Raw genomic sequence first — 26,702 nt, 5'->3', positions numbered from 1 at the left:
CTTGTACCCATACCAGCCGTCCTGAGGTCTTTTCTCTTTCGTGATGACAAGAAACCTACTTAAAGTAAAAATGTGTCTGGAACGGGTATTAACACTTTTACCAAAATAAATACGAGAACAACGTTTCGACCTTCTCAGGTTAACAAAGACAGAGCTTGCGCCTGACTGTTGCCGGACATATGTTTCTCGTTTCTTAGTAAGTTAATGAGATTTGTGGATGAGATTAAAGTTGGACTTTGAAATATTAGGTACTATAAAATTACTTCGATCAGTTAGTGAGTTGAACAAAAATTAGATGAACTACCTTTAATTACAGTATCTACAAAATAATTCATTCAGGTTTTCATAACTTGGGACAAAAATTAATATAGCTTGGAACCCGTTCAGTTACGTTACTGAAGAAGAGGTCTTGTAATAATGATGGTTAAACCAGTAACAAGTTACCAAAGTTGTGCCCTGTTAACAATATCAATTATGACAACATTTTGGGTTATACTTATAGACATTGATTACAAATCAAATGAGACAATTAACTATTTATACAAATTACTACTTAGGCCCACACTTGGAATATTGTGTACAGTTTTAGTCTTTTTATTTACGAGCACGAATAATATGGAGTTATTAGAATAACTTCAGAGGAGAGTTACTGTAATGGTGATAGGATAGGGGGATTGTCTCATTGGAAAAGGGTAACATTTCTGATTTTATCTGGAGAAAGCAACATTAAGAGGTTTTCTTATTGTAGTTTGCAGGATTGTACGAGCTATTGATAAGTTCCTTATTTGTCTACGCTGTATTCTGAAAATGATAGAGCGAGAGAACACAAGCTTAATATTTTATAAATACAAGCTGGGCTCCTGTCAAAATATTTTTTCTTTAATAGAATGATTGGCTTACGGGAAGAATTGCCGTCAGCATTGAGGCTGACACTTTTTTTTTATTGAGAATTTAAAAGAGAAAACGGTACTTTCCTATAAAATAAGTGGTTTTTACCATTTTTCAAGATTGAGTGTTTAGGAACAGCCTTGAAGGATCAATGATCTCTTGCTGCTAATAGTTATTGTTAATATGTGATAGTGTAAAATAATAGTTTTAGTGGCGATGTTCAGTTATAGTGTTGATGGTACAGTGACGGGGAAAATAAAAGAGTTGGCGTTTAGAATTAGAAAAATCGAAATAAATTCCATATATAAAATTAAATGTTGGATATATTGAAAACTTTCTTCTAGTGATAAAATACTTTTTATGACATTCGTATACTTAATTAATTAATTAATCATATTTTGTTAGAACTCCTTCCATCTTTCAGCAAATCTCTGTGTGTGTGACAGGAAGTGTGAATCCATTGGGTTACTAGTCGTTGGCCAACAACACAGTACTGCCGGTAGGAGTAAGTAGGCGAGGCTGATAAATTATTTGGTTACAAAGAGGAAGTAACTTAAGCCTAACCTTTAATATTTTGAAAATTAAAATTAACGTAGCCAAAGTATTGACGGAAAATTAGAAAAAGTGCGGCTATTATAAGAGTTGAATAGAAAAGAAAGACTGTACATAATAATAATGGTAAGTACTAATCGAAATATGATGTTTGTTTCAGGTGCTGTGTATTACATTTACATAGCACTAGTAACAGTAATAAATATTTGGTTACGAATCGCTTGGTTCGTATCTGAATTTCTTCTGTCTCGAAACAGATTCGTTTATTTATTTATTTTACATTTATTAACCGTATTCAGGACTTGCTTTAGTGAATAGCAACAAATTTTTATAATAACTATATGATAAACCAGTTTAAAAAATAACATATATTAAGCAAATTAATATCTTTTTGTTCAGTTAAAGAATAATACAACATTTAATAAGCAAATTGTTATGGTTTAGTTTTTTTTAAGCTTGAATTTGAAAGGTGTTCCTTTAATCCAGCAAACCATTATATTCGTAGACAAGAGATAGACTTTTAAAAGTGCTTAAACCTTTTTATTAGTTGTGTTTTTCTAGCCTACAATGTAGTGTTTTGTAATTTTGGGGAACTTTTGCTGCACTACTGCGTTAATTGATTTGAGGATGTTACATATTACCAGAACAATGGATAGGGTGCGGATTTAGTATATACAAGTTGTCAAAACAGATTTAATAATATACACTACAGATAATCACATTAAACTGTAAAATAGTTGACTAAAACACAGGAAAAATTTGTAACTAATGAAAACCAGTAAAACTGACCTGTGTTTGTAACAGAGTATCTCAGGGTCATTGTGTGATCATTTTTGATATTGATAATAATGTACTTAGTAGGTTAATTAAAGTTGTGTGACATTAAAACTCTTGGGTATTTATACCTATATTGAAGATGTTTAGGTGTTACAGTTGGTATTTCAAGGTGTGTTTAGGATGCTGATATGCTACAATTGGCATGTTGGACAAATACTTAGAAATTGACCCATAACTACATGGTGTTATATTTGTAAAGGGATTTCATAATTTGGATCCCATGTTTATTGTAGAGGTGTAGAGTTTGGTCTTTATATCTAAGAAATAATATTGAGTTAATGAAAATAGTTAAGATGCATGTTGAGGAAAGAAAAGTGACAGGTGATATAAGTTAACAAGGTTATTTAATGGATTGGTACTTTTTAAAATATTTTGTAATAGACAGGCTGTGCTCCAGTTAAGACTGCTTTATTTTTTAACATGGTAATTGATGGATGGAATAAGTTACCATTAATAATAACAGAGAGGAATTTTGGGGGAATCTAAAAGGGGAATCAGCAGTTTCCAAGAAAGTAACAAGCTGGTTTACATGTGTGCTTTTAGGGACCAGGTGACCCCATGGCTCCTGGGTTGTTAATAGTGACCAGTGATAAAGACCTTGGTGTAAATCACTCAAGCAGTTAAGGTTCTGCCTGATTGCTAGTTTTAAAGATAATAGAACTTGAGGGGATATTTATAGAAATATTGATTATAAAAAGAGATAACTATTTCTCTGTAAAAGTCACTAGTTAGGCAGTTTGGAATGCTGTACAACTTTGGTCTTCTTGTCAAAGAAAAAATACTGACTTATTGAAAAGGGTTTCAGATTGTGGGGATAAAAGGGTTAACTTATAAGGGAAAGTTAGATCATATTTTTTTTCTTGAGAAAAGAAAGGTACATTGTAATCTTAATATTACCTGGGATTGGTAGAATAAAACCTCTGTGTGTGTGTGTGTGTTGTGGTCAGAATACAGTAAGACAAGATGACACGTGAAAGTTGATAAAACATGTTGAAGTATATTTAGACAGTGTCACTTTTCTAACAAGGTGGTTGGTTTATAAACTTGCTGTTAGCTGTAGTGTAGATGCCAGTACTTTACAAGAATTGAATAGTGGTGTCTGATTTCCTGAAACATAAAAGGATATATTTAAATTTGTTCTTTTCTTGAAGGTTGGTGTGGAAGAAAAGCCTTAAAAAACAAAAACAACAATTGCAAATGGATGTGTTGTCAGTGTGTTGTACATTAGCTTAATGTAGAAGGGATCTTTTACTCTTAGTATTTTAATAATTAGACATTTATAATAAGGTCTTTACCATTTGAACAGTTGTAGAGTCTAACAAATTACTCGTATTATTTTTGAACAATTTCACCAACTCTGGTAAAGAGAATATAACATACTCTCTTCAGGTATGTGTAATATTAATAATTTTATTACTTGCAAGATATCTGAATAAAAAATATTATGTGAAACTTATATTTTCACCAAAGAAAATAACTTATAATTAAGTGTACTTCAGTGTAATAAGAGTTTGAGGAAATAAACTTTGTTCAGATTTCATAAAAACATTGTATTAGTCTATCTTAAATGCAGGTAGAAGAATTGATACATACATCGTATCACCAGTTTTATTTAATGCGAGTCAGATTATGAATGAACAACTGTTACAGTAATATGAGCCTCCTGTTTTTTTTCTGTGTGAACAGAACAATTGGTGGATTGTTAATATTCAAGCTTATTGTACAGTTTTTTTTCTTTCAGACAGAACAACAGCTAGACTGTGCTCTTGATTTAATGAGAAGACTTCCACCACAGCAAATTGAGAAGAACTTAAGTGACCTTATTGACCTGGTATGGTGTAGTATTCTGTGAATGTCACAGTGTGTGAAACTTTCCTCTTATAGCTTAAACTTTGAAGAAGTTCTGTTTTTATATCTTGCATAAATCTTGGTGACATTTTAAAAACTATCAAATCAAAGATTCGATGTTCTTTCACGTAATCGGAAATTTTAAATCTTGGAGGAGTGATAGAGAAATGATATCTTTAAGGTTATAGCTGTAAAACACTAATGTTCACGCACGTACGTGGATATGATAGTAGGAAAAGGTTCCTGAAGATTTCTCAATTGTTAATATTTTATTTAAAAATAGCCGGATATTAACGTACCAGGGTTTACATATTTCATGACAAAATATGTGTACTGTATGTGAAAACAGAGCAAATCACTTTAATAACAATATATATTTATGATGTAGTCTCTGAACTTGTTATATGATTATATTGTCCTCTCTAAATACTGCATTATCAGAAGTTTTTAGACTGGGGATGCTATAGTGCTCCTACTTTTACCTGTTTGACTTCTATAGCAACTGTATATTATATTAATGGGAAGAGGCATGACTCCTGATGCAGACTAAGCTGTCTTTGGCAACACATCTTTTTGTAAAACCTAGCCAACAACCCCCACTTTTCAATTCCATCCTGCACTACTGATCATTGGTTAGCCCGCTGGACAGTTTCTTACCACTGATGTTTGTTGTCAGGTCTAATTCTTGTTCAATAAATTTATTTTTAAGACTGTTATTTCATCAGTCGAACAACTGGAACACTATTTGTTAGCAACTCCAGCAGTGAAAAATACTTACCTTTATTTTAGAACATTAGATAGCTGAAATAATGATTATAAGTCTGTACAAATCAGTATCCTTTTGCTGGCCACCTGTTTTGGTGTGATTTCTCTTAAGTTATCTCGTGTTTGAAGCAAGCTCATGTTCAGTCTTGGGCTTTGATTGATTAATGTACAGTTGTTATAGGTTAGTGACAAGATATTAAGCTGGTTAAATCATTTGTTTAAAAGCTTTATTGGTCTGATGAGTATTTTAGGCTTAATGCCTGATACAGTATACATGTGTTTGCTGAGAAAAACAAGTTGGTGCCATTCATGGTTAAAAATTTATTTCCATTAGAAATGTTTGTAATTAAAATTATGTGTAGTCATCATCAGTGGGTGGATTTAATTAACATAAGTAGGTATTTAAAGTGTTGTTCAAAGAACACCTGTTAATCAATATTAATTTTATTTGTAAGCACCAGAATGTAAGTTCTGTTTTTTAAAATGTTCATTCAGATTATTCAATATGTGTATAACTAGGTTTAGGTTATTAATGCACTATTTCTGTACTGTATAACTTATAAAATGCTTTAACCTAATTTCATTTTTCACTAGTCAACCCAGAATAGATTTGTCAGAAGTAACAATTTTATTATTTATCTGCCTTAGTTAATCTAGCAAAGACATTTTTGAAAGTGTAGTAGAATTTTGTGTTGGTGTAAAAACCATGTTAAGCTGTGTGCTACATTTGTATCCAAATACAGTTTTGTAAATATGGTACAATGATTGTATCTAAATGTTTTGCTGCTTTGCGAATCATACGAGATTTTAGTTTTTCCTGTAACCATTTGAAATCCAAGATACTTGGTTGTACCAGTGACCCGTAAATGTCTCCTCCCTAGCAGAATAACATGTTTGTAGTGTAAATATTAGGCATTTATTCAGTAGTTTTAGTGACTTGTATTGTGCTCGACCAGTGTAGCCTTGAGGTCAGTGAGGGTTACCCAGGAGCTGACCAACCCCTGATCCCTTCTCACTCAGCACACTCAAGTCATTTGATTTTCTGGTATGCATTCCTTACTTGTGCATGATATCTAATGATTTTGTAAGGTAGAAAAACAAAACAATTCTGTTCATGGGGTATGGAAAGTTAGCCCTTCTCCCAAGCAGAGAAAGAGTCGGTAGTTGAAGAAACCTCTGAAGTAATGTATGCTGCTTATAATCAACTTTTAAAATCTTGTAGTGGTGTTATGTTATGTTGCATACTTAGCTCCTGTCTGTTATATGTAAAATAATGGAAGGTTCTTGTTGAATTTCATATGTTTAAATGAAAGGCTTTATATTGCATTGTTTTAAAGCAGATAAGTTGCTGCTGTGTTTTGGTTGGGTAAGAATCTGTATCAGGACATTAACAATTTTAAAGTAAAGAAATGTGCCCACTGCTTTAAATACCTTTATATCAGTCTATGAATTGTGTGTCATTTTGATAGTCTTGAAGAACTTGTCAAACAAGGATGCCAGAAAGCAGTCTGACTCATGTAACTACTTCCACCGAGAAGGTTTGCGATAAGCTTTAATACAGAACCTGTTTTATGGCTAATACACTGTGGCAAGAAAGACATTACCTCACAAGATCAGGTTTAGAGAAAATTGTGTGATTCCTTCACTTTTATTTTTCTTAACGTGTCTAAAATCTTACTCAGACTGAGAACTTGTATAGTTGTTGATGGCATGTAACTTAGGGCTGGATAATTTGTATGTTCTCCACCTTTTGGGATATTTTTTATATTAGTTTTTCTCTACTCTAGAGAGGTTCATTATACTTGAGGAACTCAGACTTGGTATGAACAATGCTTATGTGATGCAAAATAACAACTCAAAATAAATCTTACAAAGTTAACTTGGAAAGTGCATATGTTTCTAGTATCACACAAGTACATAAATATTAGATAGTTAACCAGCAGGTAAGAAGCAACTCCTGCACCACAGTTGATAAATAAACTGGATGAAGGATTAACCAATTTAAACTGATCTACAGGTACCCAGCTTGTGTGAAGATCTCTTGTCATCAGTAGACCAGCCTCTGAAAATTGCTCGAGATAAACAAGTTGGAAAGGACTACTTGTTGTGTGATTACAACAGAGATGGAGACTCGTACAGGTCTGTAGTTGTCCTGTTGTGAAGTCAGTTGATTGCTCTAGTAAAACAAGTTAGCTGTAGATGTTTACTTGCCACATTACTTTTAATTTGTCCATTGAAGCTCTGAATCAGAGATGTCAAAATTAGCAATCAGATCTGTCTTCTCTCCCATGAGTTACTGATCAATGAATCTCTCATTCAAGAATTCATCGATTGAGTTGGATGAGGGGACATAAAAACGTTCTATGAAACAATCTTATGTGTTAAACAACTGTGTTATATTGAAGTTTGGTGTAGATATTAGTTCTTAGTTTATGAATAAATATTGTATGATTGTTTAGTTTCTTTATTATAAGAGATGAAAGCAGTTAATTATTGAAAGTTGTGTTTCTTATTCATTGATATAGAGAACATAGCAAACAGATGATTAAGTAATAAACATGTAAACGGCCAAGAAAAAGTTTTCTGTGAAGTTGACTGCAGTAGAGGTGATAGACCTAATATATAATGTTAGAATAAGACTTAATGTAAGACAAGGAAGTAAAAAGAATAACTTGTTTCATCAAAGCCTGGTTTCAAAGTAACTGAATCACCTTGAGTTCACTTTAACAAAAGGAATGGAGAATATTTTGAAGAAGGAACACTAATCAATTACTGGAAGAACAGTGTATGACTGTAGTAACTTGTGCAACAATTGTAAGTGAATTACACACAGAATACTAATGCAACATAAATATGGAAATGTAATTTGGCTTGTAAACTGAAATTCTAAAATAATTGAAAAGGTCCGAGTGGACTTTTGACAAGAAGAGAACCATATATTGTTTGATATCCCGATGTAAAGAATTTGTGCATACATTTAAGTAGTTTAGAAAAAAACGAAGAAAAGAAATATACATTACTTGGGAAACAAGTGGGGGTGCGTGTTCATTTATTGTTGAGTTTATCACCAGCAAACCACTGATACCTACTGTGGAGGAATCCTAAGCCAAACAACAACACAGTATATATTTATAATATTAATAAGTGTAATAACTGTTAATTGACAGTTGGTGAACACAACTTTAATGTCTGAGAGAAAGAGGAATGGTTAAAAAGAAACTGTCGTTAATTTGATTTTATAACAGTTTTCTTGGCCAATTGGTTTTTCAGTATTTTGCCATTTAAATTGTAACTGTTGTTTTATTAGCCAATATATTTAGACGATGTTAATGATCAAACATAATGATATTGTGAAGACTGCTGGCTGTTGTTATTTTACATAAAGAATCTGATGGTCTGAAAAGGATGAATTAAGTGTGCATAATATAATTAAATTTTTTTCTTTTTTTTAAATTCGTGGTTCAGATCTCCTTGGAGCAACACTTATGATCCCCCGTTGGATGATGGAGCCATGCCGTCTGAACGACTACGTAAGCTGGAGGTGGACGCAAACCAAGCTTTTGATCAATATAGGGAAATGTACTTCGAAGGAGGAGTTTCGTCAGTGTACTTATGGGATCTGGATCATGGGTTTGCAGGGGTTATCCTCATCAAAAAGGCAGGAGATGGGTCGAAAAAAATTAAAGGATGTTGGGACTCAATTCATGTGGTAGAAGTCCAGGTATAGAACCTACTGAATCATATTACTCTAAATCAGAAGTCCAGGTATAGAACCTACTGAATCATATTACTCTAAATCAGAAGTCCAGGTATAGAACCTACTGAATCATATTACTCTAAATCAGAAGTCCAGTTATAGAACCTGCTGAATCATATTTCTCTAAATCAGAAGTCCAGGTATAGAACCTACTGAATCATATTACTCTAAATCAGAAGTCCAGGTATAGAACCTACTGAATCATATTTCTCTTAATCAGAAGTCCAGGTATAGAACCTACTGAATCATATTACTCTAAATCAGAAGTCCAGGTATAGAACCTGCTGAATCATATTTCTCTAAATCAGAAGTCCAGGTATAGAACCTACTGAATCATATTTCTCTAAATCAGAAGTACAGGTATAGAACCTGCTGAATCATATTTCTCTTAATCAGAAGTCCAGGTATAGAACCTGCTGAATCATATTTCTCTAAATCAGAAGTCCAGGTATAGAACCTGCTGAATCATATTTCTCTAAATCAGAAGTCCAGGTATAGAACCTGCTGAATCATATTTCTCTAAATCAGAAGTCCAGGTATAGAACCTGCTGAATCATATTTCTCTAAATCAGAAGTCTAGGTATAGAACCTACTGAATCATATTACTCTAAATCAGAAGTCCAGGTATAGAACCTACTGAATCATATTACTCTGAATCAGAAGTCCAGGTATAGAACCTGCTGAATCATATTACTCTAAATCAGAAGTCCAGGTACAGAACCTGCTGAATCATATTACTCTAAATCAGAAGTCCAGGTACAGAACCTACTGAATCATATTTCTCTTAATCAGAAGTCCAGGTATAGAACCTACTGAATCATATTACTCTAAATCAGAAGTCCAGGTATAGAACCTGCTGAATCATGTTTCTCTAAATCAGAAGTCCAGGTATAGAACCTACTGAATCATATTACTCTAAATCAGAAGTCCAGGTATAGAACCTGCTGAATCATATTACTCTAAATCAGAAGTCCAGGTATAGAACCTACTGAATCATATTACTTTCAATCATACAAATCACGAAATTAAGGAAACACATTAAGTGGTTTTATTGTTATTTTCTACAAAACAGTTGTAACTGCTCAGAAAGAGACTGTAAACAGGGCAGAAATATATATTTTTGGAGTTTGGTCCAACTGAAACATTTAATGTATGTTAAAACACTCTTTTAATGTGGTTGTATTAAAAACCCAGGGTAATTTATGCTATGTTAGGTCAGAGTTGGCAATCATTGAAAAACTTTATTTGAAAATAGCTCTGGTGTTTTAAAAAATGTCAACTGTTTAATACAGCTGTCAGTACTCTACAAAAGTTTCAGGCTTAGCGGTTGGTGAAGAAAGCATCGTTACTGTTACAGAAGGTTACGTGTCAGACAAACATGGTTTTTAATTAATTAAATATTGTTTTATACATGTTTAAAAGTTTAGAAAATCTGTTTGTGACTAGTAGTATTACTACTCATTATACAAAAACCAGACTTCATAATTTTGTTAATATTTACCTTCTTGTTTGTGTTTTAGATAAACAATATTGTACTTGTCTTGACAGACAGACAAACCATTAACTAAAATAGGAACAACATTACAGTAACTTAGTGTTGAGCTTTAATATTTAGATGAATTTGAATCTGTTCTGTATTCAAAGCAAGATTTAATTACATGTAGATGTATTCCACCTTTTACCCAGCTTTTTTCCTTTTAACAGGAAAAATCAAGTGGTAGAAGTGCTCACTACAAACTGACCTCAACAGCAATGTTATGGCTTCAGACCAATAAGCCTGGATCAGGTACCATGAACTTAGGAGGAAGCCTGACCAGACAAGTAAGTCTCTAGTTTCAGGGATCAGTTTTGTTAAATTATGGCTTCTTTCCAAATTTTTATAGACCTTAGAGTGTTCCTTATTTCCGTGCTTTTTTATGTCTCCTATATATTGTGTGTGTGTGTGTGTGTTAAAAAATGTCCCCTTCTTGGGGACAGAGAAGGTTGACTGATTGTATTGTGGAATTTCAGAGTGAAAGTGTAGCAGACATGGGTGTCTATTGGACATGGATGTTCCAGATTTTGAGGGATGTGAAAGTGTAGCAGACGTAGGTGTCTATTGGACATGGATGTTCCAGATTTTGAGGGATGTGAAAGTGTAGCAGACATGGGTGTCTATTGGACATGGGTGTTCCAGATTTTGAGAGATGTGAAAGTGTAGCAGACATGGGTGTCTATTGGACATGGATGTTCCAGATTTTGAGGGATGTGAAAGTGTAGCAGACATGGGTGTCTATTGGACATGGGTGTTCCAGATTTTGAGGGATGTGAAAGTGTAGCAGACATGGGTGTCTATTGGACATGGATGTTCCAGATTTTGAGGGATGTGAAAGTGTAGCAGACATAGGTGTCTATTGGACATGGATGTTCCAGATTTTGAGGGATGTGAAAGTGTAGCAGACATGGGTGTCTATTGGACATGGATGTTCCAGATTTTGAGGGATGTGAAAGTGTAGCAGACATAGGTGTCTATTGGACATGGGTGTTCCAGATTTTGAGGGATGTGAAAGGGTAGCAGACATAGGTGTCTATTGGACATGGATGTTCCAGATTTTGAGGATGTGAAAGTGTAGCAGACATAGGTGTCTATTGGACATGGATGTTCCAGATTTTGAGGGATGTGAAAGTGTAGCAGACATAGGTGTCTATTGGACATGGGTGTTCCAGATTTTGAGGGATGTGAAAGTGTAGCAGACATAGGTGTCTATTGGACATGGGTGTTCCAGATTTTGAGGGATGTGAAAGTGTAGCAGACATAGGTGTCTATTGGACATGGATGTTCCAGATTTTGAGGGATGTGAAAGTGTAGCAGACATAGGTGTCTATTGGACATGGATGTTCCAGATTTTGAGGGATGTGAAAGTGTAGCAGACATAGGTGTCTATTGGACATGGGTGTTCCAGATTTTGAGGGATGTGAAAGTGTAGCAGACATGGGTGTCTATTGGACATGGATGTTCCAGATTTTGAGGATCTGAAAGTGTAGCAGACATAGGTGTCTATTGGACATGGGTGTTCCAGATTTTGAGGGATGTGAAAGTGTAGCAGACATGGGTGTCTATTGGACATGGATGTTCCAGATTTTGAGGATGTGAAAGTGTAGCAGACATGGGTGTCTATTGGACATGGATGTTCCAGATTTTGAGGGATGTGAAAGTGTAGCAGACATGGGTGTCTATTGGACATGGGTGTTCCAGATTTTGAGGATGTGAAAGTGTAGCAGACATGGGTGTCTATTGGACATGGATGTTCCAGATTTTGAGGATGTGAAAGTGTAGCAGACATGGGTGTCTATTGGACATGGATGTTCCAGATTTTGAGGATGTGAAAGTGTAGCAGACATAGGTGTCTATTGGACATGGATGTTCCAGATTTTGAGGGATGTGAAAGTGTAGCAGGCATAGGTGTCTATTGGACATGGGTGTTCCAGATTTTGAGGATGTGAAAGTGTAGCAGACATAGGTGTCTATTGGACATGGGTGTTCCAGATTTTGAGGGATGTGAAAGTGCAGCAGACATAGGTGTCTATTGGACATGGATGTTCCAGATTTTGAGGGATGTGAAAGTGTAGCAGACATAGGTGTCTATTGGACATGGATGTTCCAGATTTTGAGGGATGTGAAAGTGTAGCAGACATGGGTGTCTATTGGACATGGGTGTTCCAAATTTTGAGAGATGTGAAAGTGTAGCAGACATAGGTGTCTATTGGACATGGGTGTTCCAAATTTTGAGAGATGTGAAAGTGTAGCAGACATAGGTGTCTATTGGACATGGGTGTTCCAGATTTTGAGGGATGTGAAAGTGTAGCAGACATAGGTGTCTATTGGACATGGGTGTTCCAGATTTTGAGGGATGTGAAAGTGTAGCAGACATAGGTGTCTACTGCACATGGATGTTCCAGATTTTGAGGGATGTGAAAGTGCAGCAGACATAGGTGTCTATTGGACATGGGTGTTCCAGATTTTGAGGATGTGAAAGTGTAGCAGACATAGGTGTCTATTGGACATGGGTGTTCCAGATTTTGAGGGATGTGAAAGTGTAGCAGACATAGGTGTCTATTGGACATGGGTGTTCCAGATTTTGAGGGATGTGAAAGTGTAGCAGACATAGGTGTCTATTGGACATGGGTGTTCCAGATTTTGAGGGATGTGAAAGTGTAGCAGACATAGGTGTCTATTGGACATGGGTGTTCCAGATTTTGAGGGATGTGAAAGTGTAGCAGACATAGGTGTCTATTGGACATGGGTGTTCCAGATTTTGAGAGATGTGAAAGTGTAGCAGACATGGGTGTCTATTGGACATGGATGTTCCAGATTTTGGAGGATGTGAAAGTGCAGCAGACATGGGTGTCTATTGGACATGGGTGTCTATTGGACATGGATGTTCCAGATTTTGAGGATGATGAAAGTGTAGCAGACATGGGTGTCTATTGGACATGGGTGTTCCAGATTTTGAGGGATGTGAAAGTGCAGCAGACATGGGTGTCTATTGGACATGGATGTTCCAGATTTGAGGGATGTGAAAGTGTAGCAGACATGGGTGTCTATTGGACATGGATGTTCCAGATTTTGAGGATGTGAAAGTGTAGCAGACATAGGTGTCTATTGGACATGGATGTTCCAGATTTTGAGGATGTGAAAGTGTAGCAGACATGGGTGTCTATTGGACATGGGTGTTCCAGATTTTGAGGGATGTGAAAGTGTAGCAGACATAGGTGTCTATTGGACATGGGTGTTCCAGATTTTGAGGGATGTGAAAGTGTAGCAGACATAGGTGTCTATTGGACATGGGTGTTCCAGATTTTGAGGGATGTGAAAGTGTAGCAGACATAGGTGTCTATTGGACATGGATGTTCCAGATTTTGAGGGATGTGAAAGTGTAGCAGACATAGGTGTCTATTGGACATGGATGTTCCAGATTTTGAGGGATGTGAAAGTGTAGCAGACATGGGTGTCTATTGGACATGGGTGTTCCAGATTTTGAGAGATGTGAAAGTGTAGCAGACATAGGTGTCTATTGGACATGGGTGTTCCAGATTTTGAGGGATGTGAAAGTGTAGCAGACATAGGTGTCTATTGGACATGGATGTTCCAGATTTTGAGGGATGTGAAAGTGTAGCAGACATAGGTGTCTATTGGACATGGATGTTCCAGATTTTGAGGGATGTGAAAGTGTAGCAGACATAGGTGTCTATTGGACATGGGTGTTCCAGATTTTGAGGGATGTGAAAGTGTAGCAGACATAGGTGTCTATTGGACATGGGTGTTCCAGATTTTGAGGGATGTGAAAGTGTAGCAGACATAGGTGTCTATTGGACATGGGTGTTCCAGATTTTGAGGGATGTGAAAGTGTAGCAGACATAGGTGTCTATTGGACATGGGTGTTCCAGATTTTGAGGATGTAAAAGTGTAGCAGACATGGGTGTCTATTGGACATGGGTGTTCCAGATTTTGAGGGATGTGAAAGTGTAGCAGACATGGGTGTCTATTGGACATGGGTGTTCCAGATTTTGAGGGATGTGAAAGTGTAGCAGACATGGGTGTCTATTATTCATGGATGTTCCAGATTTTGAGGGATGTGAAAGTGTAGCAGACATGGGTGTCTATTGGACATGGGTGTTCCAGATTTTGAGGGATGTGAAAGTGTAGCAGACATAGGTGTCTATTGGACATGGGTGTTCCAGATTTTGAGGGATGTGAAAGTGTAGCAGACATGGGTGTCTATTGGACATGGATGTTCCAGATTTTGAGGGATCTGAAAGTGTAGCAGACATAGGTGTCTATTGGACATGGGTGTTCCAGATTTTGAGGGATGTGAAAGTGTAGCAGACATGGGTGTCTATTGGACATGGATGTTCCAGATTTTGAGGGATGTGAAAGTGTAGCAGACATGGGTGTCTATTGGACATGGATGTTCCAGATTTTGAGGGATGTGAAAGTGTAGCAGACATGGGTGTCTATTGGACATGGGTGTTCCAGATTTTGAGGGATGTGAAAGTGTAGCAGACATGGGTGTCTATTGGACATGGATGTTCCAGATTTTGAGGGATGTGAAAGTGTAGCAGACATGGGTGTCTATTGGACATGGATGTTCCAGATTTTGAGGGATGTGAAAGTGTAGCAGACATAGGTGTCTATTGGACATGGATGTTCCAGATTTTGAGGGATGTGAAAGTGTAGCAGACATGGGTGTCTATTGGACATGGGTGTTCCAGATTTTGAGGGATGTGAAAGTGTAGCAGGCATAGGTGTCTATTGGACATGGGTGTTCCAGATTTTGAGGGATGTGAAAGTGTAGCAGACATAGGTGTCTATTGGACATGGGTGTTCCAGATTTTGAGGGATGTGAAAGTGTAGCAGACATAGGTGTCTATTGGACATGGATGTTCCAGATTTTTTGAGGATGTGAAAGTGTAGCAGACATAGGTGTCTATTGGACATGGATGTTCCAGATTTTGAGGGATGTGAAAGTGTAGCAGACATGGGTGTCTATTGGACATGGGTGTTCCAAATTTTGAGAGATGTGAAAGTGTAGCAGACATAGGTGTCTATTGGACATGGGTGTTCCAAATTTTGAGAGATGTGAAAGTGTAGCAGACATAGGTGTCTATTGGACATGGGTGTTCCAGATTTTGAGGGATGTGAAAGTGTAGCAGACATAGGTGTCTATTGGACATGGGTGTTCCAGATTTTGAGGGATGTGAAAGTGTAGCAGACATAGGTGTCTATTGCACATGGATGTTCCAGATTTTGAGGGATGTGAAAGTGTAGCAGACATAGGTGTCTATTGGACATGGGTGTTCCAGATTTTGAGGGATGTGAAAGTGTAGCAGACATAGGTGTCTATTGGACATGGGTGTTCCAGATTTTGAGGGATGTGAAAGTGTAGCAGACATAGGTGTCTATTGGACATGGGTGTTCCAGATTTTGAGGGATGTGAAAGTGTAGCAGACATAGGTGTCTATTGGACATGGGTGTTCCAGATTTTGAGGGATGTGAAAGTGTAGCAGACATAGGTGTCTATTGGACATGGGTGTTCCAGATTTTGAGAGATGTGAAAGTGTAGCAGACATGGGTGTCTATTGGACATGGATGTTCCAGATTTTGAGGGATGTGAAAGTGTAGCAGACATGGGTGTCTATTGGACATGGGTGTCTATTGGACATGGATGTTCCAGATTTTGAGGGATGTGAAAGTGTAGCAGACATGGGTGTCTATTGGACATGGGTGTTCCAGATTTTGAGGGATGTGAAAGTGTAGCAGACATGGGTGTCTATTGGACATGGATGTTCCAGATTTTGAGGGATGTGAAAGTGTAGCAGACATGGGTGTCTATTGGACATGGATGTTCCAGATTTTGAGGGATGTGAAAGTGTAGCAGACATAGGTGTCTATTGGACATGGATGTTCCAGATTTTGAGGGATGTGAAAGTGTAGCAGACATGGGTGTCTATTGGACATGGGTGTTCCAGATTTTGAGAGATGTGAAAGTGTAGCAGACATAGGTGTCTATTGGACATGGGTGTTCCAGATTTTGAGGGATGTGAAAGTGTAGCAGACATAGGTGTCTATTGGACATGGATGTTCCAGATTTTGAGGGATGTGAAAGTGTAGCAGACATAGGTGTCTATTGGACATGGATGTTCCAGATTTTGAGGGATGTGAAAGTGTAGCAGACATAGGTGTCTATTGGACATGGGTGTTCCAGATTTTGAGGGATGTGAAAGTGTAGCAGACATAGGTGTCTATTGGACATGGGTGTTCCAGATTTTGAGGGATGTGAAAGTGTAGCAGACATAGGTGTCTATTGGACATGGGTGTTCCAGATTTTGAGGGATGTGAAAGTGTAGCAGACATAGGTGTCTATTGGACATGGGTGTTCCAGATTTTGAGGGATGTAAAAGTGTAGCAGACATGGGTGTCTATTGGACATGGGTGTTCCAGATTTTGAGGGATGTGAAAGTGTAGCAGACATGGGTGTCTATTGGACATGGGTGTTCCAGATTTTGAGGATGTGAAAGTGTAGCAGACATGGGTGTCTATTATTCATGGATGTTCCAGATTTTGAGGATGTGAAAGTGCAGCAGACATGGGTGTCTATTGGACATGGTGTTCCAGATTTTGAGGGATGTGAAAGTGTAGCAGACATGGGTGTCTATTGGACATGGATGTTCCAGATTTTGAGGATGTGAAAGTGTAGCAGACATAGGTGTCTATTGGACATGGATGTTCCAGATTTTGAGGGATGTGAAAGTGTAGCAGACATGGGTGTCTATTGGACATGGGTGTTCCAGATTTTGAGGGATGTGAAAGTGTAGCAGACATGGGTGTCTATTGGACATGGATGTTCCAGATTTTGAGGGATGTGAAAGTGTAGCAGACATGGGTGTCTATTGGACATGGATGTTCCAGATTTTGAGGGATGTGAAAGTGTAGCAGATATAGGTGTTTATTGGACATGGATGTTCCAGATATTGAGGGATGTGAAAGTGTAGCAGACATGGGTGTCTATTGGACATGGATGTTCCAGATTTTGAGGATGTGAAAGTGTAGCAGACATAGGTGTCTATTGGACATGGATGTTCCAGATTTTGAGGGATGTGAAAGTGTAGCAGACATGGGTGTCTATTGGACATGGATGTTCCAGATTTTGAGGGATGTGAAAGTGTAGCAGACATGGGTGTCTATTGGACATGGGTGTTCCAGATTTTGAGGGATGTGAAAGTGTAGCAGACATGGGTGTCTATTGGACATGGATGTTCCAGATTTTGAGGGATGTGAAAGTGTAGCAGACATAGGTGTCTATTGGACATGGATGTTCCAGATTTTGAGGGATGTGAAAGTGTAGCAGACATGGGTGTCTATTGGACATGGGTGTTCCAGATTTTGAGGGATGTGAAAGTGTAGCAGACATGGGTGTCTATTGGACATGGGTGTTCCAGATTTTGAGGGATGTGAAAGTGCAGCAGACATAGGTGTCTATTGGACATGGATGTTCCAGATTTTGAGGGATGTGAAAGTGTAGCAGACATAGGTGTCTATTGGACATGGATGTTCCAGATTTTGAGGGATGTGAAAGTGTAGCAGACATAGGTGTCTATTGGACATGGGTGTTCCAGATTTTGAGGGATGTGAAAGTGTAGCAGACATAGGTGTCTATTGGACATGGGTGTTCCAGATTTTGAGGGATGTGAAAGTGTAGCAGACATAGGTGTCTATTGGACATGGATGTTCCAGATTTTGAGGATGTGAAAGTGTAGCAGACATAGGTGTCTATTGGACATGGATGTTCCAGATTTTGAGGGATGTGAAAGTGTAGCAGACATAGGTGTCTATTGGACATGGGTGTTCCAGATTTTGAGGGATGTGAAAGTGTAGCAGACATAGGTGTCTATTGGACATGGGTGTTCCAGATTTTGAGGGATGTGAAAGTGTAGCAGACATAGGTGTCTATTGGACATGGATGTTCCAGATTTTGAGGGATGTGAAAGTGTAGCAGACATAGGTGTCTATTGGACATGGATGTTCCAGATTTTGAGGGATGTGAAAGTGTAGCAGACATAGGTGTCTATTGGACATGGGTGTTCCAGATTTTGAGGGATGTGAAAGTGTAGCAGACATAGGTGTCTATTGGACATGGGTGTTCCAGATTTTGAGGGATGTGAAAGTGTAGCAGACATAGGTGTCTATTGGACATGGGTGTTCCAGATCTTGAGGGATGTGAAAGTGTAGCAGACATGGGTGTCTATTGGACATGGGTGTTCCAGATTTTGAGGGATGTGAAAGTGTAGCAGACATAGGTGTTTATTGGACATGGGTGTTCCAGATTTTGAGGGATGTGAAAGTGTAGCAGACATGGGTGTCTATTGGACATGGGTGTCTATTGGACATGGGTGTTCCAGATTTTGAGGGATGTGAAAGTGTAGCAGACATGGGTGTTCCAGATTTTGAGGGATGTGAAAGTGTAGCAGACATGGGTGTCTATTGGACATGGATGTTCCAGATTTTGAGGGATGTGAAAGTGTAGCAGACATGGGTGTCTATTGGACATGGGTGTTCCAGATTTTGAGGGATGTGAAAGTGTAGCAGACATGGGTGTCTATTGGACATGGATGTTCCAGATTTTGAGGGATGTGAAAGTGTAGCAGACATAGGTGTCTATTGGACATGGATGTTCCAGATTTTGAGGGATGTGAAAGTGTAGCAGACATGGGTGTCTATTGGACATGGGTGTTCCAGATTTTGAGGATGTGAAAGTGTAGCAGACATGGGTGTCTATTGGACATGGATGTTCCAGATTTTGAGGATGTGAAAGTGTAGCAGACATGGGTGTCTATTGGACATGGATGTTCCAGATTTTGAGGATGTGAAAGTGTAGCAGACATAGGTGTTTATTGGACATGGATGTTCCAGATTTTGAGGGATGTGAAAGTGCTAGCAGACATGGGTGTCTATTGGACATGGATGTTCCAGATTTTGAGGATGTGAAAGTGTAGCAGACATAGGTGTCTATTGGACATGGATGTTCCAGATTTTGAGGATGTGAAAGTGTAGCAGACATGGGTGTCTATTGGACATGGATGTTCCAGATTTTGAGGGATGTGAAAGTGTAGCAGACATGGGTGTCTATTGGACATGGGTGTTCCAGATTTTGAGGGATGTGAAAGTGTAGCAGACATAGGTGTCTATTGGACATGGGTGTTCCAGATTTTGAGGGATGTGAAAGTGTAGCAGACATAGGTGTCTATTGGACATGGATGTTCCAGATTTTGAGGGATGTGAAAGTGTAGCAGACATAGGTGTCTATTGGACATGGGTGTTCCAGATTTTGAGGGATGTGAAAGTGTAGCAGACATAGGTGTCTATTGGACATGGGTGTTCCAGATTTTGAGGGATGTGAAAGTGTAGCAGACATAGGTGTCTATTGGACATGGATGTTCCAGATTTTGAGGGATGTGAAAGTGTAGCAGACATAGGTGTCTATTGGACATGGATGTTCCAGATTTTGAGGGATGTGAAAGTGCAGCAGACATAGGTGTCTATTGGACATGGGTGTTCCAGATTTTGAGGGATGTGAAAGTGTAGCAGACATAGGTGTCTATTGGACATGGGTGTTCCAGATTTTGAGGGATGTGAAAGTGTAGCAGACATAGGTGTCTATTGGACATGGATGTTCCAGATTTTGAGGGATGTGAAAGTGCTTAGCAGACATAGGTGTCTATTGGACATGGATGTTCCAGATTTTGAGGGATGTGAAAGTGTAGCAGACATAGGTGTCTATTGGACATGGGTGTTCCAGATTTTGAGGGATGTGAAAGTGTAGCAGACATAGGTGTCTATTGGACATGGGTGTTCCAGATTTTGAGGGATGTGAAAGTGTAGCAGACATAGGTGTCTATTGGACATGGGTGTTCCAGATTTTGAGGGATGTGAAAGTGTAGCAGACATGGGTGTCTATTGGACATGGGTGTTCCAGATTTTGAGGGATGTGAAAGTGTAGCAGACATAGGTGTTTATTGGACATGGGTGTTCCAGATTTTGAGGGATGTGAAAGTGTAGCAGACATGGGTGTCTATTGGACATGGGTGTCTATTGGACATGGGTGTTCCAGATTTTGAGGGATGTGAAAGTGTAGCAGACATGGGTGTCTATTGGACATGGATGTTCCAGATTTTGAGGGATGTGAAAGTGTAGCAGACATAGGTGTCTATTGGACATGGGTGTTCCAGATTTTGAGGGATGTGAAAGTGTAGCAGACATAGGTGTCTATTGGACATGGGTGTTCCAGATTTTGAGGGATGTGAAAGTGCAGCAGACATAGGTGTCTATTGGACATGGATGTTCCAGATTTTGAGGATGTGAAAGTGTAGCAGACATAGGTGTCTATTGGACATGGATGTTCCAGATTTTGAGGGATGTGAAAGTGTAGCAGACATAGGTGTCTATTGGACATGGGTGTTCCAGATTTTGAGGGATGTGAAAGTGTAGCAGACATAGGTGTCTATTGGACATGGGTGTTCCAGATTTTGAGGGATGTGAAAGTGTAGCAGACATAGGTGTCTATTGGACATGGGTGTTCCAGATTTTGAGGGATGTGAAAGTGTAGCAGACATGGGTGTCTATTGGACATGGGTGTTCCAGATTTTGAGGGATGTGAAAGTGTAGCAGACATAGGTGTTTATTGGACATGGGTGTTCCAGATTTTGAGGATGTGAAAGTGTAGCAGACATGGGTGTCTATTGGACATGGGTGTTCCAGATTTTGAGGATGTGAAAGTGCAGCAGACATGGGTGTCTATTGGACATGGATGTTCCAGATTTTGAGGGATGTGAAAGTGTAGCAGACATAGGTGTCTATTGGACATGGATGTTCCAGATTTTGAGGATGTGAAAGTGTAGCAGACATAGGTGTCTATTGGACATGGATGTTCCAGATTTTGAGGGATGTGAAAGTGTAGCAGACATAGGTGTCTATTGGACATGGGTGTTCCAGATTTTGAGGATGTGAAAGTGTAGCAGACATAGGTGTCTATTGGACATGGGTGTTCCAGATTTTGAGGATGTGAAAGTGTAGCAGACATAGGTGTCTATTGGACATGGGTGTTCCAGATTTTGAGGGATGTGAAAGTGTAGCAGGCATAGGTGTCTATTGGACATGGATGTTCCAGATTTTGAGGGATGTGAAAGTGTAGCAGACATAGGTGTCTATTGGACATGGATGTTCCAGATTTTGAGGATGTGAAAGTGTAGCAGACATAGGTGTCTATTGGACATGGGTGTTCCAGATTTTGAGGGATGTGAAAGTGTAGCAGACATAGGTGTCTATTGGACATGGATGTTCCAGATTTTGAGGGATGTGAAAGTGTAGCAGACATAGGTGTCTATTGGACATGGGTGTTCCAGATTTTGAGGATGTGAAAGTGTAGCAGACATAGGTGTCTATTGGACATGGGTGTTCCAGATTTTGAGGGATGTGAAAGTGTAGCAGACATAGGTGTCTATTGGACATGGGTGTTCCAGTTTTTGAGGGATGAGAAAGTGTAGCAGACATGGGTGTCTATTGGACATGGGTGTTCCAGATTTTGAGGGATGTGAAAGTGTAGCAGACATGGGTGTCTATTGGACATGGATGTTCCAGATTTTGAGGGATGTGAAAATGTAGCAGACATAGGTGTCTATTGGACATGGATGTTCCAGATTTTGAGGGATGTGAAAGTGTAGCAGACATAGGTGTCTATTGGACATGGGTGTTCCAGATTTTGAGGGATGTGAAAGTGTAGCAGACATGGGTGTCTATTGGACATGGGTGTTCCAGATTTTGAGGGATGTGAAAGTGTAGCAGACATAGGTGTCTATTGGACATGGGTGTTCCAGATTTTGAGGGATGTGAAAGTGTAGCAGACATGGGTGTCTATTGGACATGGGTGTTCCAGATTTTGAGGGATTTTTTTAAACTTATCATATGTAGAAATATAACAACATTAATATCTAGATGAGTAAAATAGTAATCTTTATTAATTACTGTCACCCTGAATGATGAAATGTCAAGTTACCTTACATTTTACTATTATCTATTTTCCCTTCACTTGCCATTGAAAGGCCTACCTCTATTTTGATGTGCTTACACCTAAACAAATTCTGAAGGAATACAGGTATTTTCCTTAGATTTCCAGTATTTCTGTGGTAAAACAACATAAGAATGTATATAATCCAAAACTCCAGTGTTTCTGATGGTCCAAGAAATACAACATATGATGAGAAGTTTACACCAAAAGAACAACACTTACCTTTTATAACTTGGTTTCATGTTTGTCATGTGTCTGTGCTGATAACTGGAGCACTTTCAGAGAACTGACTTGTTAAAAGTGGGAAAGTTATTAGGTTTTCGTGTTGTGATTTAAATACATTTTAATTATTAGGTTTCTCGTGTTGTGATTTAAATGCATTTTAATTATTAGGTTTCTCGTGTTGTGATTTAAATGCATTTTAATTGTTAGGTTTCTTGTGTTGTGATTTAAATGCATTTTAATTATTAGGTTTCTCTTGTTGTGATTTAAATACATTTTAATTATTAGGTTTCTTGTGTTGTGATTTAAATACATTTTAATTATTAGGTTTCTCGTGTTGTGATTTAAATACATTTTAATTATTAGGTTTCTCGTGTTGTGATTTAAATACATTTTAATTATTAGGTTTCTCGTGTTGTGATTTAAATACATTTTAATTATTAGGTTTCTCGTGTTGTGATTTAAGTACATTTTAATTATTAGGTTTCTCGTGTTGTGATTTAAATACATTTTAATTATTAGGTTTCTCGTGTTGTGATTTAAATACATTTTAATTATTAGGTTTCTCGTGTTGTGATTTAAATACATTTTAATTATTAGGTTTCTCGTGTTGTGATTTAAATACATTTTAATTATTAGGTTTCTCGTGTTGTGATTTAAATGCATTTTAATTATTAGGTTTTTTGTGTTGTGATTTAAATGCATTTTAATTATTAGGTTTCTCTTGTTGTGATTTAAATGCATTTTAATTATTAGGTTTCTCTTGTTGTGATTTAAATACATTTTAATTATTAGGTTTCTCGTGTTGTGATTTAAATACATTTTAATTATTAGGTTTCTCGTGTTGTGATTTAAATACATTTTAATTATTAGGTTTCTCGTGTTGTGATTTAAATACATTTTAATTATTAGGTTTCTCGTGTTGTGATTTAAATACATTTTAATTATTAGGTTTCTCGTGTTGTGATTTAAATACATTTTAATTATTAGGTTTCTCGTGTTGTGATTTAAATACATTTTAATTATTAGGTTTCTCGTGTTGTGATTTAAATACATTTTAATTATTAGGTTTCTCGTGTTGTGATTTAAATACATTTTAATTATTAGGTTTCTCGTGTTGTGATTTAAATACATTTTAATTATTAGGTTTCTCGTGTTGTGATTTAAATACATTTTAATTATTAGGTTTCTCGTGTTGTGAGTTAAATACATTTTAATTATTAGGTATTTTCCCACTCTTGTACTCACATTAACACCCACCTTCTTCTTAATGCACTGCAGTTGTACTTCCAACACAACTGAGGTTTCCTTCCAGCTGTTCTTGCACAGTGTTACGGGTTCACTGTAGCCTCAGTTTTTACATTTTTGTGAGGTTCTGAAAAAAATTGTTTTAACTGTCCTTTGTAGCAGTGATTGCTTTCTGCTTGAGCAGTTTCGCTTTATTCAACTCTAACTAGACAATAAGAATAAAAAATGTGTGTCAGTGATAACTGATGAAATTGAATACCTGTTAGGTGTGGCTTTGGTTGTTTTTTTCTCATCATATTCAAGTGATTAATAACCTAAAAACTAAATATATCTCACTGGTTTTTCTCTAGTTTTTAACAAGTTTGTAGAAATTATTGTTTGAGTGAGAAGAACAAGTGTGTTTGGACTTGTTAAAGATGTAGGTAAACAACAACAGTGGTGCGTCAAGTGATCCCAGTAGTAACAACAAGGTCGTAGGAGAAGAGACTATTCACTCTCTTACTTCAGTATAATTGTTTGATTTTTAAATATGTATGTTTAACGAATGTAATCATCAATTGGTAGGTCATAATTGACCTATTTTCAGCATTGAAAAGGAAATTGAAAAACAAAAGATTAGGTTAAGATATTTGATAAACATGATGCTATAACTTGTATGGGTGATGTCTGAAAAATTAACCGTTGTTAAGTGCTGTTTTAATTCTGTCTTCATAAAAAACAAAAAGACAAAACTCTTGGGCAACGTAGTTAGAAAATACGTTTGTAGAAGTGTTAGAATTCTTTGTGAATCAGGTTTGTGATAGAAATATATTTTGTATGTTCCTATAGGTCGAACTCGATGCTGCAGTGAGTGAAGCTAGTCCTCACATTGCCAATATTGGAAGAATGGTTGAGGTAATTTTGCTCATGGCTTAAGAGATTTTAGTGAGCTAAGTTACCCAAAAATGATTAAACCCACTAAGTCTTGTAGTGTCTGGTAACTGCCAAACAACATTGAATGTTATGTATTGTTTTGTTTTAGCTCAACAGCATAAGCTTTAAAGTTTATTTCTCATAACATCAGATTATATTTATTTTTTGAAGACAGTTCAGGAAAAAAAACTAAATTTTATAACTTTAAGAATTATATTTCTCTAGTTTTTGGTTTTACATTCATAGCTGCATAAACTTTTCTAAAAGTCGGCTTGTACTATTAAGTTGTTTAAATACATTGTCACAACTCTGTAGGTTTCAGCTGAACAATGTATTTATATACTTTTATATACACCAATATAACTTGTTTTACAGTGATATATATGTATTGTTTAAATGTTATAAAAATATTAACAGTTTTTTAGTTTAAGTTTAATATACACAAGTATATGTAATTTATCTAGTTTGTTGTACATGTCTATATATTTTAACATAATATTCTAAAACCTAACTGTGAATCAGAAGCAAAGAATGAATTAATTAGGCTAAATATATCCATCAAAGATGTATGTGGTAAGTAAACAAAGTTGATAATGCCATATTAAAATATATTGATTGAATCATCATTTGATTACTGTCACTGTCATTAGTTTTGAGAATAAAACCATTAATTTCTTGTGCAGGATTTGGCCAGTGGTTAAGTTTAGTTTTGAATTATTACACTGAGTTAAAATGTAACTTTTGTGAACTGAGATTTAAGTCTTTTGTATTATGAAAAAACAGGATATAAGCATCTTGTATTTTAATAGGATATGGAAAATAAAATTAGAAACACATTGAATGAAATCTACTTTGGAAAAACCAAAGACATTGTAAATGGATTAAGAACTGTTCAACCCTTGTCGGACCAGAAGCAACAGGCTGCTCTCAGGAATGATCTGGCACAAGCTCTCCAGAAACGTCAAGCCAAGGGGGAGAACTGAGTGTTGTACTTTCTTTTTATCAAGTACTTGCTGATACTGACTTGTCAAAAACCTTCTGTTGCCTATCTCAATTTTGAGGATAATACAGTATCCTCAAAAGTATGGCTATGGGGGAAAAAAATCTAATCAAGATATTTGTGGGCAGAGCTCTTGGTTTGTACATTCTTTCCTTGCTGGTTTTGTTATATGTTTTCTTTATACAATTGATAATTAAATTCTGACTGATTAGGTTGATCATTTTAGGGACATATAAACACTTGTGTTGTTTGAAAACTTAACAACAGAGGAATGAGCCTTCAGATGGAAAATTTTGAATTAGAATTACGCTTAAGGTAATAAGTTAAGTATTTTGTTTTGTTAATGTTTTTCATTCGTACTATTTACCTTTAAAAAGTGGAAACAAATGGGGTGTAACTATTATATAAATAAAACATTTGCTTTGGTATTTTTAAAATGTGGCTTAGAAAGAAAATGTTTTTTAAGAAGCTACATGGCAATACTTCTAGTATATGGAGTTGTATAATTGCTATACAAGTTTGTTAGAAGTCTGAGATCTTGAAAAAAAAATTATATGTACACAATTTAAACTGAACCATACAGTATGACTGACAGTGTGTAAAATATTCCAAGAATAGGTTTTTATTCACTCCATTGGTGTTTTTTGTTTAGAATATATTTACAGCTAACACTAGATTGAATACATGAAGGAAAGAATTGAAGTTTTTTCAGTACTGTATGTTAAAATAAATGCCAGATTATTACAAGTCATTACCATGTGTAGATGGAACTTATTAGTGAAAATAAAAGTGTCAGGACATAAATAAGAATGGTGTAGTTGTATGTTTTACTGATTTAAAAATATGAATAGTTCCAACATCACTTCAACTGTTCACAAGATAGAGTGTGGTGGACAAGTCGAATGTCTAAAAATGTTTGAGTATTTAGAAAGAACGTGATAGAGAACCTATGGCATTGAATGATACTAATCGGTTCAGGACGTCAAAGAACGGTACTAGTCAGTTCGGGACAGTAATTAATGGAAGTTACTTTAGATGCCTGCTAATGATGCTGGTCAGTTAGCACACGTAT

General features: G+C 36.9%; 1 protein-coding gene across 1 annotated transcript; it reads left to right on the top strand.

Annotated features, from left to right (window-relative positions):
- The first annotated feature begins 1,304 nt into the window (after nucleotides 1-1,304).
- LOC143254082 (F-actin-capping protein subunit beta) lies at nucleotides 1,305-26,440 on the top strand. Its single transcript, XM_076508828.1, has 7 exons — nucleotides 1,305-1,566; nucleotides 4,019-4,108; nucleotides 6,908-7,029; nucleotides 8,356-8,611; nucleotides 10,352-10,468; nucleotides 24,547-24,612; nucleotides 25,440-26,440. The coding sequence occupies exons 1-7, from the start codon at nucleotides 1,564-1,566 to the stop codon at nucleotides 25,611-25,613; spliced, it is 828 nt and encodes a 275-aa protein (XP_076364943.1). The 5' UTR covers nucleotides 1,305-1,563; the 3' UTR covers nucleotides 25,614-26,440.
- The last annotated feature ends 262 nt before the right edge of the window (nucleotides 26,441-26,702 follow it).

This window comes from Tachypleus tridentatus, chromosome 6 (assembly GCF_004210375.1).
Source record: "Tachypleus tridentatus isolate NWPU-2018 chromosome 6, ASM421037v1, whole genome shotgun sequence".
Lineage (NCBI taxonomy): Eukaryota > Metazoa > Arthropoda > Merostomata > Xiphosura > Limulidae > Tachypleus > Tachypleus tridentatus.
Note: the sequence above shows the minus strand (reverse complement) of the source record. Positions and strands in the feature narration are given on the sequence as shown.